The sequence below is a fragment of the Maylandia zebra genome, linkage group LG23 (assembly GCF_041146795.1).
Source record: "Maylandia zebra isolate NMK-2024a linkage group LG23, Mzebra_GT3a, whole genome shotgun sequence".
Taxonomy (NCBI): domain Eukaryota; kingdom Metazoa; phylum Chordata; class Actinopteri; order Cichliformes; family Cichlidae; genus Maylandia; species Maylandia zebra.
Window position 1 is genome coordinate 38,888,517 of NC_135188.1, and position 14,066 is coordinate 38,902,582.

The 14,066-nt window shown below is 40.0% G+C and overlaps 1 protein-coding gene across 4 annotated transcripts in view; it reads right to left on the reverse strand.

Annotated features, from left to right (window-relative positions):
• The window catches only part of LOC101466894 (rho GTPase-activating protein 6), a 140,798-nt gene that overhangs the window by 21,892 nt on the left and 104,840 nt on the right, over positions 1–14,066 (reverse strand). For 3 of the 4 annotated variants that reach the window (XM_004552607.2, XM_004552608.2, XM_004552609.2), the window contains exon 2: positions 3,252–3,411. In XM_004552607.2, coding sequence (XP_004552664.2) covers positions 3,252–3,411 — 160 coding nt within the window. Of the gene's footprint in view, positions 1–3,251; positions 3,412–3,494; positions 3,788–14,066 lie in introns of those variants that run through there. The other variant, XM_076879983.1, reaches the window with a different exon arrangement.

The following is a 14,066-nucleotide window of genomic DNA, read 5'->3' on the forward strand; positions in this document are numbered from 1 at the left end:
AAAAAAAAATCTCCATCCTAAAAAGGACATCAATGTCCACATGTGAGCTTTCCATCGAGGTATTTCACCGCAATTCTTTGAAAAGAGGAAGCCGTTTTGTCGGCCGTCAACATGATGAATGGCTCCTGAATTTGTTGACTGATGATCAGGAAACTGTGGAAGCTGCGCCACGTGAGACTTGAAAGTCTTGGGATCTTCATCTTGTGGCGAGGAATGTCAGTTTTGTGGAAACCTCAGCAACTTTTAATGTTATCGTTCTGTCACTCTGCTATAAAAACGCAGTCCTTTTAACACGTGAGATCTTTCTGGGCTAATTCGCGGAGCCTCGATCTGCTGGTGTAGCAACCTTGGTTTGAACCGCAGATGTTCCCTTACAGCTGTGTCAAATGAGTCACTTGGAGGGGGGATGAGGGAACTGCATCCAGTGCACATAATGTGCTTGATGGTGGTGCTGGCAGCTTATGTCAGGTTTCTGATCCATTTAACCTGGCCTGAAACTTTAAGCGCAGCAGAAGCACAAAGTCTGGGAGAAAAGTAGGTGAAAACAGTGAGGGGCGTGAGACACCGCGAGAAAGAAAGCAGATGTTGTGATTGAAAGCGGGGGCAGCAAGAGTGAGAAGGGAGAGGAAGACAGAGGAAATGGTTTGGATTTTTGACAGATGATTTCCAAAAGCCTTGCGGAAATCCCCCCGAAAACGGCACACTCCTCTCCTCAGCTCGCAACCAGTTGTGAAGTCGTACGATGAACCTTTGCTGCCTTTTTCTCATCCCATCCCTCCTTGTCTTCCCAGCTTCTGTCCTCCTTTAATCCTCTCCTTGTTCTCGAAGAAACCCTAGAAACACGAGCCCTGCCTCTCGGATAAATATCAGACACAAAACGCACGTTATAGCGGAGCCGAAACAGCGATCGGGCGCGCACACAAAATCTCACACAGTTGAAATATTTCTCTTGCTTCCACATGGCGGCCGTCAGGGGCTCTGGAATTCATAAGCAACGCAGACAAGTACGTATTAAATCATGCTGGGGAGAGGTTTAACCTTCAGCTGGAATGCAAGCCCCGGATAATCCACTCACTGCACTATAGTGCTGCTATGGCACCCACTCAACTGATATAGTGCACAATGCTACCCTCACTGTGCCCCTTTGTGCACCTTAGCTTGTAGCAGAAACAGATTCAAAATTCAGATGTCATATGATATTGTGAGTTTTAGCTGTTATTTTTATTGATTATTACCTTGCAAGACTAAAGTAACTGTAAAGAACAGCAGAATGCAAAAAAAAAAAGTGCTAGCTGCCCCAAAAAGAGTCAACTAAGAAATGTGGGGATTGGTCAATTTTAACATGTGTCTTTTGCATGAGTTAATATGCAAGCTGATGAAACTGAAAGACGAATGACTTCTTAATTGGGTAATCGTGGTGCCCGTGATACTAAAAAAAGTTGATAAAGCAGGGTTGAATTTAGGGACTCGCTACTTTGTGGTTTGTAAGACCTTCCGTATACGTGAGTAACACGACTACTTTAAAAACATTAACAGACCAACTGTTAAAAGACATTGCCCAATCTTTCAAGGCGAGCCTTGACGAATTAGTGGGTGAGGTCATGAAAGCTGCGTTCATGTTATGCAGCCATGTGAAAAATAACATTCAGTGTTGTGAAAAACTAAGCCCAACCCATGATCCAGTAGCTTGTAGAACCAACTTCAGCAGCAATAACTTGAATTAATCATTTTTTGTACATTATCAGCAATATAAAAGACTCTGCTGTAGATTTGGGATCATTGACCTGTTGAATGATTCAATTTCAGTCGAGCTTTAGCCTTCGGACACATGGCCTTTAGAATATGCAGAGAAGTTCATGGTGAGCATAATGACTGCAAGGTGCTCAGAACCCGTGGCTGCAATAGGCAACATAGGATGAATTTGCTTTGATATTCACTCCTGGGAAGATCGTGGCATTATATTAACACATGCTTGAATGCTAAAACTGCTTAAACGTCTGCTTTTATAGAGGGCTTGATGATGATCAGTTAAGCCAGGGGTGTCCAACTCCAGGCCTCGAGGGCCAGTGGGTTTTAGATGTGTCCTTGATCCAACACAGCTGATTTAAAGGCTAAATTACCTCCTCAACATGTCTTGAAGTTCACCAGAAACCTGATAATGAACTAATCATTTGAATCAGGTGTGTTGACCCAGGGTGATATCTAAAACCTGCAGGACACCAGCCCTTGAGGCCTGGAGTTGGACACCCTTGACTTAAGAAAATGCATCTAATTAGCAGCACCTGGATGCCACTTCTCCACTTAATTTCTATGGAAACAGTAAAGGTGTACCTAGTTTTAACAGGACTGCATATCTGCGTATTTCTGAACTCCAGACTGATCAACTTCAGGACTACAGAGCTAAAATTACATCACTAACAAGTCCACTTTTAAAAATTCAGTAAGGGTTTACATTTATTAAAATTTGCAAACTTATCTTCCTAAATTGGGTGGGATTATATTTGTTTTCTCTGATATCTAAAAAATGATGCATGTGGACATTTTTAGGCTGGGCGAGGCCAGTGGAAAACCACCAACTCCAGCAGTCTCACTGCAGTGCTCTGTCTGTGTTCGGAAAATGAGAAAATTTGACAAATTAATCCAAGTTTAGCAAAAGCTTAATTATCTGGTTTACAAGAGCAAAACACGGAACAATAAGGTCAACTATATCACTCTTGTGCACACCCTAAGACTTTTTAAATAGCATTTACAGTGGCTGCACTTGGCCTCTGCCACAGCGGAAAGGGAGTTTCATGTCGTTATGAGGACGGGAGGTCAACAGATACCAAGGCGAACAGGAAGCAACCAATCCCTATGTGAAATAAGGCTTATATCTTTCGTGTGTTGTCACAACTTCTCCAAACATAGACCATACACGACTTCCCTTCAATACACTTGAGGGATGTGGTCAGGGACTTGAGCATTGGCTGTACTTTATGGAACAATTAAAGATTGGACAAGCTTGCACTACAAACCCAGGTCAAGCATATCAGTTTGTACCGCATGTAACACAGAAGAGTCCTGGAGGCAATAATACATGCATTTGGTTTGGTAACAGTCATATAACTGTCAGGTTCTCAAAACCCTGATGTTATCCAAAGGACTTTGTGAGCTCTGAATGGATTGGATATACTGATTTAAACATAAAAATGATGTGACGCTGTTTAACTCAAGTCTACAGTATGCATTAAAAAGAACAAAACAATCCCCACCTTTTGGCATGGTTATCTGACATCCCAAGTCATAGTCCTGGTGTAAACGGGAGAAGGCCACTTCCTGTAGCCGGGCCCTCTCCAGCTCTGACAGGCTTTGGATGGCAACTGGCATCAGACGCACGCTCCGCCCCGACAGGCTGCTCCAGGTGAAATCCCCCTGGGAAGAACAAGTGAGACAAAACTTATACCAAAAGGAATATTAACAGTATGGGAACATGGAACCATTTCATGTCATTTTACATTGCATTGCTGATTTTTATCGGTTTTCATATAAAGATGCACCAATTTTCAATTTTTATGTTGCAAGTCCAGGTCAGAGAAGTTACGACATAAGTTATCATATGGTTAGGATTAGGGCTGCGGTTGGGGGTTAAATGCCATCCTGTCAGTATCTATGTGTATCGAATATGGTTCCTCGTCAGGTAACTCGATTGTTGATTGAACCCTCCAGTGACAATCCTGTTCTTAACTTTATTCACTTTCCATATAGTATGTTTTCATATGATAGGAGATACAAGTGAATCAAGCAGTCAGCTCAGTGGCTGCATGCCTTTTCTCCTGTCTTCCTCTCCTCTTTCCTATTAAAAGGGAGTTTTTCCTTCCACCTGTCTTCGAGCGCTTGCTCAAAAGAGGTTGCCCGATTGTTGAAGTTTTCTCTGTATTACTATAGGCTCTTTACCCTACAATATAAAGCACAGATTGTTTTGGTGATTTGGTGCTATATAAATAAAATTGCATCATTAAAATATCTTCTATAATTTTGGTGCGCTCCATGTCTGCTTCCACCTCACTAATCTTGCCAACTAACGCTCACTTCACCGGGTTTTCCTCTCCTGCTTTACAAAGCACACTTTAGCAATGCAAAACAGAGCTGTTCTTCTTTGATGTGGTCAGCCAACTTGTGATGAAGTCGGGCTCACAGACGCAAAGAGCCAGGCAGCAGCAAGCTGCAGAAAAGAAGCAGAGGTGTGAGGTGTGGACTAATTTGTAGATTTACAGAAGGTTTTAATCTATTCGAGGAGAAGGACCTCTAAAACCTTTTTACTTGGGTAAAATGTCTTGATCCCTGATTGTGTATGGAAATAATTAAGTCTTATGGGACTTAGTTTATTTAGCACCAAATGTTTAAAAACTAATGAATGTGAAGCTGATTAAACCTACTGTACTGCTGATGTAGCCTACAAAGACGAATAAAGACACCACGTGCTTTGGAAGACACTCCTCTATTCTAGTTCTAAGGAGCAATTGGGGACATCTTAAGCTGGCCCTATACTGATGGATCTACAATATGTGCCCTGGATTCAAAATGAGCATATTTACCTTCCAGGTTGGGCTTTATCTGCGATCAGGATGAAACTGAACTGATGTAAAACGTAATTAAATACTGGAGATTCTGAGACAGCATTGGTTTTGAACGTTTCAGCCACCTGAATATCAATTCATGCATTCCTCTGTGTCAATTTACCTAATGTCTTAACCAGACTGAGGGCTTAACAGTGTGCAATGTGTCTGCATTTATGCAAGAATGAGCATTTTCTTTTTCTTATTAGATCCCTGTTTAAATTTTCATCTGATTGATGTTTACCCATGGTATGTAGAAGAAAAATGAGACACCATGAAGACTTAACTTTTCATATTTGGGCCTCTATCAACAATATTTTCCTGAAGCCATTCAACCCTCCCTGCTGTCAGCTCGCTTGTTATTTGACCCCAGTCAGTGCAGTGAGGCAACAGAGCCATCATTCAGCCATGGAAGGAAAACATGATGTGGATACAGGCAACCTGGAGAGCCAAATGACTTTGTGTGCGAGTGAGCGAGTGAAGCGAGTTGCATGTTGCCCCCCTTTCAGAAAGCATTTTATCCAGCACAGCTGTTCTGCATATTTTTTGTCAGTGCACGCCTGTGTACCGCCATTCCTTATCGCTGACTGAGGAAACCCTTTTTCAGCCCGCTTCACTTCAGAGGGCACACACATACAACAAAAGAAAAGACAAGCTGTTGGAACGATGTTATAAAAAAAAGTAAAGAAAAAAAAAGAGGTCTGTCCTCGGTCGAGCTGGTTCTGCTCAGCGGGATCTCTGAACAAGACGGATGAGCTTCGGCTCTTAAGTGTCGAAAACTGTGGAATGCTGACAGAAGAGCCGAGGGAGGGAGACCAAGTCCTGCTATCACTGCTGGACTCTGGTTTATACCTTTGAATGAATGACACACAGGCAGTCAGCTCACTGTTACCAAAGTGCCTTGTACAATTCAACTCTTAAATAAGATAATATGTTGTGTATGTGCATTTATAGTAGTAAAAGTACATTATAGGGCTGTATTATCTGCCAATATTAGCGCTATTAGCCAATTCATCGGTATCACGTTTATAATAGGCGATTAGTAAAAAAGAGACAAAAGAAACACCCTTCAGCTTTGTTTTGAGAAAGTCTCTCTAAATTTGTATTTAATATTCGTTGTAGAAAATTAAAATTTTAACTTTAAAACACACACTGGGTTTAGGGAGTTTTGGTCTTCAAACCATGACAGTAGATGTAGTGATCCTAATCAAGAGAATATGTCAGTGAAAGAGGTTTTATTCTTTGCAGAATATGAATTCCACACTGACCACATTTGACCATATTATTTCCTATTAAGCTGAACATGCCAGCACGCCAAAATACGCTCAGAAAATAGCAAAGTTACACAATAGTGTTGTTCAATAGTGTTGCACACAGGACAGGACAATCTGTCTAACACTTTGCTCAAAGAATTCAAGATTGCAGAAGACATGCTTACTTCAGCATAATACGCTAATACTTGTAAGAGTGTAAACGAGTAAGTAAATAACTATAAATAACAAATATAAATCTGTTTGTTTAATGTGTCCAAAAGAAAAAAAAACATAGTAAATGTGCGTTGAATTTTCTTACCATCTACATCATTAAAAAACTTTCTTTTTAACCATAATTCCAACTTGATGCTCTTGCTCATGGTTGGCCACTCTTCTGGCCAACAATGATTGAATATGTCCCAACCAAAACTGGTGCACCAGCATCAATTCTATCTATTTACACTGCATGTTTCTTTAAATTAATAGTAACTTTAAATTATTTTAGTATTTTCCATGCTTAAATAACATTGAGGTAAAGGAATACCAATTCCTTGGTGATGATATTCATCCATCTGATATCCATCTGTAGAATAGTAAGTCCATTCAGGGCACAAAAATCCAAGAAAAAAAAGCTCAATGTTTACGTCAGTTATTACCCCTCCCCGTTGTGCACCAAAGTCTGCTAATTATGGGAAAAAAAATCAGCGGCTGGACACATGTTGGCAATTTACCTGAGTTACAGCAGTCAGTCTGAGTCAGACCACAATTGTTTGGAGACAGGTGCCAATCACCCTTTAGTCTAGCATGAGCAGCTTTAGCCTGTGCACAGCTGATGCAAGCCACTTTGCAAGCCACCTCTTACCCCAGCTCCTTCTGTCATGCTGGCTTGTATTGTAAAGCCTCCAATTGGCTGTTTGCTGGAATGGCTGGGCAGATATAATCAGATAATTTAAAGTTTAACGGGTGCTATTTACTACTTTTTTGTTGTTGTTGTTTCAGCAGAAATGACTGAATATATTATGTGAAGGAAGAAGAAAGACAAGGATTAGTATGAGACCAAGCATCAAGAGATTTTTAAGTGTGCAGGCCTTAGTTTAACGCTTCTGTTAAGGACTGGATTCAGCAAATGCTATGCTATCAGTGTTACTGCTGCTTTGTGCTCCCATCTGACAGATTTTACCCTGGAAAGATTAATGACTCTGCTGACTGGGCCAGCACTATGCAGTTAGATGACTAATACCATTTGGACATACACTGAACTGCAGCATGTGGTTTCTGTTCTATTTTAGACAATGGGACAAATGGCGCAAAACCTCAGGCAATAGACTATGTCAGTTTCCTTGGCAACACATACATACAGAACTCAAAAGAGCCAGGAAGTGAGAGAAATATTACTATGGTAACGCACCTGGAAGATACACACACGCATGCACACACTCAGGCACTGGAACACTTGTTGCTATGATGCACTGCATAAATCATTAGATGCCATGACCATGGTGAAACAGTTATGATAACCCTGCAAATGTGCACTCACAATGTGATGTTAATTAAATGCATCATGAAAGTTATGCAGAATGTGTAAAGGTAGGTTTAGTGGCACATAACATAAAGACTGGGGTTATAATAATTGATGCTCTACTGGATTGTTTTTGCATTACTGGATCATTTTGGTCATTATATATTCCTATAATTTACTAAATAATACACAACATGACTTGCTCTTTGCTCTGTCTAGTACCACAACCAAACATCACTTGGACCAGACCACAGGTACTTTTGGTGACTCATTCTAGTTTTTTTTTGGGGGGGGGGGGGGGGGGGGGGGTTTGGGAGGGGGGGGGGGGGGGGGGTTCAAAGAAAATATGTCTCACAGAATTCTGTCATCTGTGATCGATTTACTACAGGACAGGTAATAAGAATTGTGTGTGTCCCTGGATACATGCATGAGTGCATGCAGAATCTGAGCACTGCAACTCCACCTACAATACCACAGAGGCATCAGTGTGACCATTCTTGGCCTCAAGCAAGTGGCATTACAAAAACTGCTGTAGCTTTCTTTTTTTTTCATTGGTTTCCCATTGACTTGTGACCGTGTGTCATCAATGAAATGTATGCATACACATGTCCACAAGGGTTACTGACAGTGTCCTTAGTATAAGAGGCTGAATGTTAAGGACTGAGTGTCTCTCTACATACCCTTGTTCATATTTCAGTTGTGTGGTTTTATTTATTTTATCATGCTAAGTCTTTTTGGATTCAACACACAACTGACAGACAAATAAAGCACGATATTTAAAAACTCACTCATTTCTAAGGATGGGGGGGGGAGTGTTTAATAAATTAAAACACTCTGGGAATGAGAGGGCTCATCTCATGAATCACCATGCTGAGAGCAAAGATTTAGCCTAGAAAACTTACATTAACCTCCTAGGACCTGGCGTCCACATATGTGGACATCACATTTTGGGTTGCCTAGACCAAAATACTAAATTTTGCTCTACAAGGGCCTGATATCCACTTATGAGAACATTATACTACCACTGTCCTATCAAAATTTAAAGCGAATGTCCTCATATGTGGATCTCATTTTTCTCAGAAACAAAATCAGGTAAAAATAAAAAATCGAGTATTTCTTTGTTTCTACATTCATCAGGTCCCAATCAGCCCAAATAGCAAAGAGACATTAAAAATGCATCCCAAGAAAGAGTTCGGATCTTAGGAGGTTAAATTGGTTCAACTGAAAAACCATCCAGCACTGGACATACTTAGCTTGCGCTGAATTAGGAAGTAACTTTGGATAACATCTCAGTCACACAAGTAAAAATAGGACATTAACTTCCTTGCGTCAAAATAAATAAAAGTCGATGGTTGCCTGGTGATTGTATTTTTTTCCCACATTCTGCAACTGGCTACATCTTGTGGTGACTGAATGGTTGCCCAGAGTTTAAGGATGTTGCTCACCCACTTTTGATCCGAAGGTGATTGCACAGGTCACCTGAAAGAAGCCAACTTTTCTGCAAATAGTTGGAGTCTGACTTGGAATGACTGCAATCACTATCAAAAATGTCAAAGCTTTGTAGATAATTGCTGCCTAATTGCCAACAGATTGCCAACATGTTGCCATCAGTCTGAATGAGTCCTTGTCAACTAGCACAAGTGAAGAGACTCAACTCGGCTGGTTGCCGGCTGGTTGTATTCCGGTTATATTCATGTAGAACATGAAGGTTGCTGAGTGCAAATGTAATAGTTAATTTTGAATTTCTGTTAAATGTGATTTTTGGTCAATGTAAACAGCAAGAGACACGTGATTTTTGAAAATGTATTACATTTCATTGCTGTACTATCAAAAGCAGATTGCATGTAGTTACTATCTTGGTCCCATCCAATCGCAGACTGATATCAGACCGACTTATTGCAATATTTATGGCAAAATAAATGAATTAAAAAAAACTAAAGTGAGATAACTGTATATTATTAGACAAAACATATACTGATACACTTTGAAGACATAATTTGCAGCTAAAAAAAGGTGATGATTTGCAGTATATGCTATATAATAATATTACATTGTGGGGTGCCTAGTGATTCTCACCTTTGCTCATTTAAACATAATTCTAATAACAACACAGTAGTCTAGAGTATAAAAGGTGGACGTAGCTCCACGGGTTGCAAAATACCAATAGAAATCTATAGAAAGGTTTTCTGATTTGACCTCTAGAAACACTGCAGAGTTTATGGTGTTAGTCACTTATTTTCGGTCATACTGAACAAAGATTAAATCAGCTTTCTAAATCTTGGTCATGCTATGTGTCAGAAAGGAGGGTTATCAGGGGTTTGCTGATTGCAGATGTCGCATCTACTTTTTGAAACATCATCAAGTTGGCAAGGCCGAAAATGCTCATCTCAAGGCTTCAAAACAGCACTTCAGAAACCAGTTAGTGACGTCACGGTACCTATGTCCATTTGAGTGCGAAGGTCTTTGTGAACATCCGTGGACCAACTGTTCAACAATCACTCTCTCTAATACACAACACCAACACACACACATCTCAAATGTACAAACTATCCTGGACATTTGTGCAGGTTTGTATAAACTGCTATGGTGGAATAAGTGCAGTAATATTCCTTGAAGGCACCAAAGGCCTGTGAGATCACTTAGAGCGAATATAAACACGATAAAGGAACATTCCACAAATGTTCACATCGTGGGCTACTTCAATTTGTTTTCTTTTGCCTCGGTGTTAGTGGCTGGCTTTAAATGACCCTTAAGCAGAGTTTCTGTGCCACAACACCGAACTAGAGGAATGCATGAGTATTTTTCAACAGTCTGATGGTTTATAAGCCTACAGATTGGCTTCAAGCATTGTATTACATTACTTTTGCTGACCTGAATCCCGAAGTTCACATCTGCAGACAATTACCAGACAGCCCAGCTTGTGGATGCCGTTAGTGTGTTTGCGGACATTTTTGCATGTGTACTCATCACACACGGATAATTAAGGGGTTTTTCCACCTGTTTTGGATTGCTTGTGATTTCACCTGAGGGAAAATACCTACTGAATTATTATCACTACACAGTTTACATAGTGCATGGCAAAGGAATTTAGTAGTAGCAGGCTAATCAGCAGTTTTAAAACATTAGATTATAAGCCTCCAGTATGGGGGCTCATGCCGATGGAGTATTATAGTGATAAAAACAGCAAGTTATGGCAGTAAATGCAATTATCATACCATGTAGTCTAGTCCAACGACAGGGTCAGCTGCTGCGATTAGGACATAACTGTCTATATGTAGTTGGAAAAGAACGCAGAAGGTTTGAAAAACAGGTTTTTAAACATGTCAATGAAATTTGGGCTGGGCAATAAGACAATAAAAAGTCTTTTTTTTTTCATTTCATAAGTATTATGAAATAAGCTCGCCTGATTTTTTTGTATATTTCTTGTAAACAATTTCAATTTATTTATCTTATTAGTTTGGCATTAACCAGACTGAAGTTTTCCATTCTGTTTGGGTTCTTCTGTAAAACTTGAAGCTTTTGACTTCTTAAAATTAAGATTTTTATTATGTTGTTTATTTAAAATTCGTTTGTATAATGCATTTATCATGTTGAACTGCTGACTAAAAAAACAAAACACTTTGAATCGAAATTTACCTTAAAGCTTCACTTAGAGGTAAAAAGTAACCTTTAAACTTGAGAGAACTAGTAATTTGACTAACAGTGTGATCTGTATTGAGACTGACTTATATGAGTGATGGGTTTATATTAGGTATTGGGTAATGTGTTGGTATTGGTATTTATAATGGCCATGAGTAGGGATGGGTACCGGTGTCCGGTGCCATGATGGCACCGGTTCTGACATAAACGGTAGTAACCAGACCGAAAAGCAGCGCACATTTCGGTGCTTTATTTCGGTGCTTTTTTTTCCTGAGCTGTGATACACTTTAGATTCTAGCCAATCATTTTACGTTTCCGAGGATAGTAGGCGGGGCCAGGTACGTACGTTCTGTTAGAGCAGAGCTACAGATTAAAAATGTCCAAGGCGAAGCGGTCAAAAGTCTGGCTGTACTTCATAGCAAAATATGCAAACTCAGCAGCCTGCAACAAGTGCTTTAAGCTGATACTGTGATACTGTAAAAGGAGGTAACACCTCAAATCCGATGAAACACCTGGCGATGCATAGCGTTTTTTTTAAAAGCCCAGAAATGCGCCGTATTTGATAGCTTGCTGCGAGACCTCACACCGAACACATCTACTGCGGGTGGGTTGCCTGTTATGCAACATCCCCCAAAAACACGAAGAGGAGAGTCCTGGCCCCTAGCCCTGCCAGTGTAGCAGAAATGATGAGGATGATGATGCAGCAGCAGCCGTTCTTCTCTGCGTGAGTAGCTTAATGTTGTTCGTGTAATTTACGTTGAGTAGGCTAACCACGTTATTACATTAATGCATGTAAGGTGAACTAGCAAACATCATCATAGCTACATGCGGCTGTCCTCTTGTTTGATGGCAGGTACTCCCTTCACCCTGGCTAAAAAGGCTAAAATGACCAAAGAAAAAGTGGAAAACAGTTAAACATGAGAGGTTTAGGACAAAGTTTGTGTTTTTTCCATTGTTTAAGCACTGCTTCCAGCCAAGAGTGATACCATATATGCCCCATAGCTGCAGAAAAGGCTAACATTGTTATCTTTTTACAAAAAACAGCTGAACATGAGAGGTTTTTGGACCAATTTTGTGTTCTCCATTCTTTAAGCACCGGTTTGAGCACCGTTTGAGCACCGGCACCGTTTCAAAAGTACCGATTTGGCACCGGTATCGGATAAAACCTAAACGATACCCATCCCTAGCCATGAGTAACAAACACATGTAATGACATTTACATTTTTGGAGTAAATGGGTACATAAATACACATAACAAATGTTAGAGAAATCTCTTCCATATTTTATGTGTCTGGAAGAAAAAGTAAATATTGGCAAACAGATCAGCATATTGGATTTTTAAACTTTTAAATGACCAGATATTGGTATCTAAAAAAAAATCCCACATCATTACATCGACTGATGATTAAACATCATCTAAAATTAAAAGTTCAACAGAGTAAATTGTTCAAAACTGATCTGTCTGTGAAGGTTCTCAGTCATCCAGGTCATCGTAGTCAAAGGAGCTTGCAAAGAAAAGCGTCTGGACTTCTTTAAGTTGCTTGAAGACGTTTCACCTCTCATCCGAGAAGCTTCTTCAGTTCTAAGGTCAAATGGTGGAGAGTCCCAGATATAAACCTAGTGGGAGTGACCCCCCACAGAGGGACAAAAGGACTCCTTGATGATCCTCTAATCGCCTGAGCCAAGGTGGGAAACTGGGCGTTTTGAGGATCATCAAGGGGTCCTTTTGTCCCTCTGTGGGGGGTCACTCCCACTAGGTTTATATCTGGGACTCTCCACCATTTGACCTTAGAACTGAAGAAGCTTCTCGGATGAGAGGTGAAACGTCTTCAAGCAACTTAAAGAAGTCCAGACGCTTTTCTTTGCAAGCTCCTTTGACTTCAAAACTGATCATTAACATTTGTTGCAGAAAAGTTCAGATTTTGTTTCTTATTAAGTTGAACTTAATAAGACATGTAATAGATTCTAGTAAAATGCAAGTCCATCAAACCAAAAGAGAACAAAATACACATACTAGCAAAGTTACACAACAGTGTTGTTCTTTTAAAGCACTCACATGACAATCTGTCCAACACTTCCCCCTCAGAGATTTCTTTCTAAAAGGATCCAAAATGGAAAACTTGGCTCAGTTTACCTTTCAAAACAATTTTTGTGTTGACTTTCAACGTTTAATGCACTTGGTATCATGGAAGAACTACACAACACACTCTAGTCCAAAAACGCACAGCTTGAGTTAGTTTACGAACCCTTTTTTCAGTTTAATATGCACTTTAAGGAATTATTCTGGTATTTATGTTTCATATGATATAGGAATCACAGTGTTTTTAAAATAATAACATCCACTGCCAAAAAACAAGCAAGAGCCATAAACTATAGTTTTAATGGTTATCGACATTTTTCTAGCTGTGAGTTGCCACCACACATTAGCAAAAAAATAACAGATTTTGAAAGTGGTTCAAAAGCACTTACATGGGTATCAGCTTTCACTTCATATTGTTTTTTCTGGTCTGCCTTTGCATTTAATGAGGCCTTGCTGGCTCAGCCACAAGAATGAGCAACTTGGAGTGCATGCTCCAAATATTGCCACCAATCACTGGCAAGCACATCTAAAGCCTCGAATGAACTTCAAACATTTTAAAGACAGATTAATATGAAAGGCCTGCAGTAGTAATGAGGCCTGACCTTCAAGACTTAGGTTCTTGCATAATGGTTACATAATCTGCAAAGGAAATCAGGTATTGTATCAACACCACGGTTGATAGTAGAACGAGAAGTTGAGGTAATGTGTGTGTTTATATGAGTGTCTATGCGGTACTCGCTTGTAGAAGGCCAACCTGGTCTCATGGTAAATATGGCAGGAAATGTCATTTATGTTTTTGTCCAAATGGACATCCAGCACTACTTTCAAACTAATGTTTTTTATGGAACGTGTTTTTATGCCTGCCCCTTGCTTTCCCCCCCAATACCTTAGATTTTCTCTGACAAATACGGAGGAAAAACTGGTAGATGAGTGGTTTAAGAAAAAAGAAAATGAAAAAAGTGATAGAGGGCCTTCTGTCA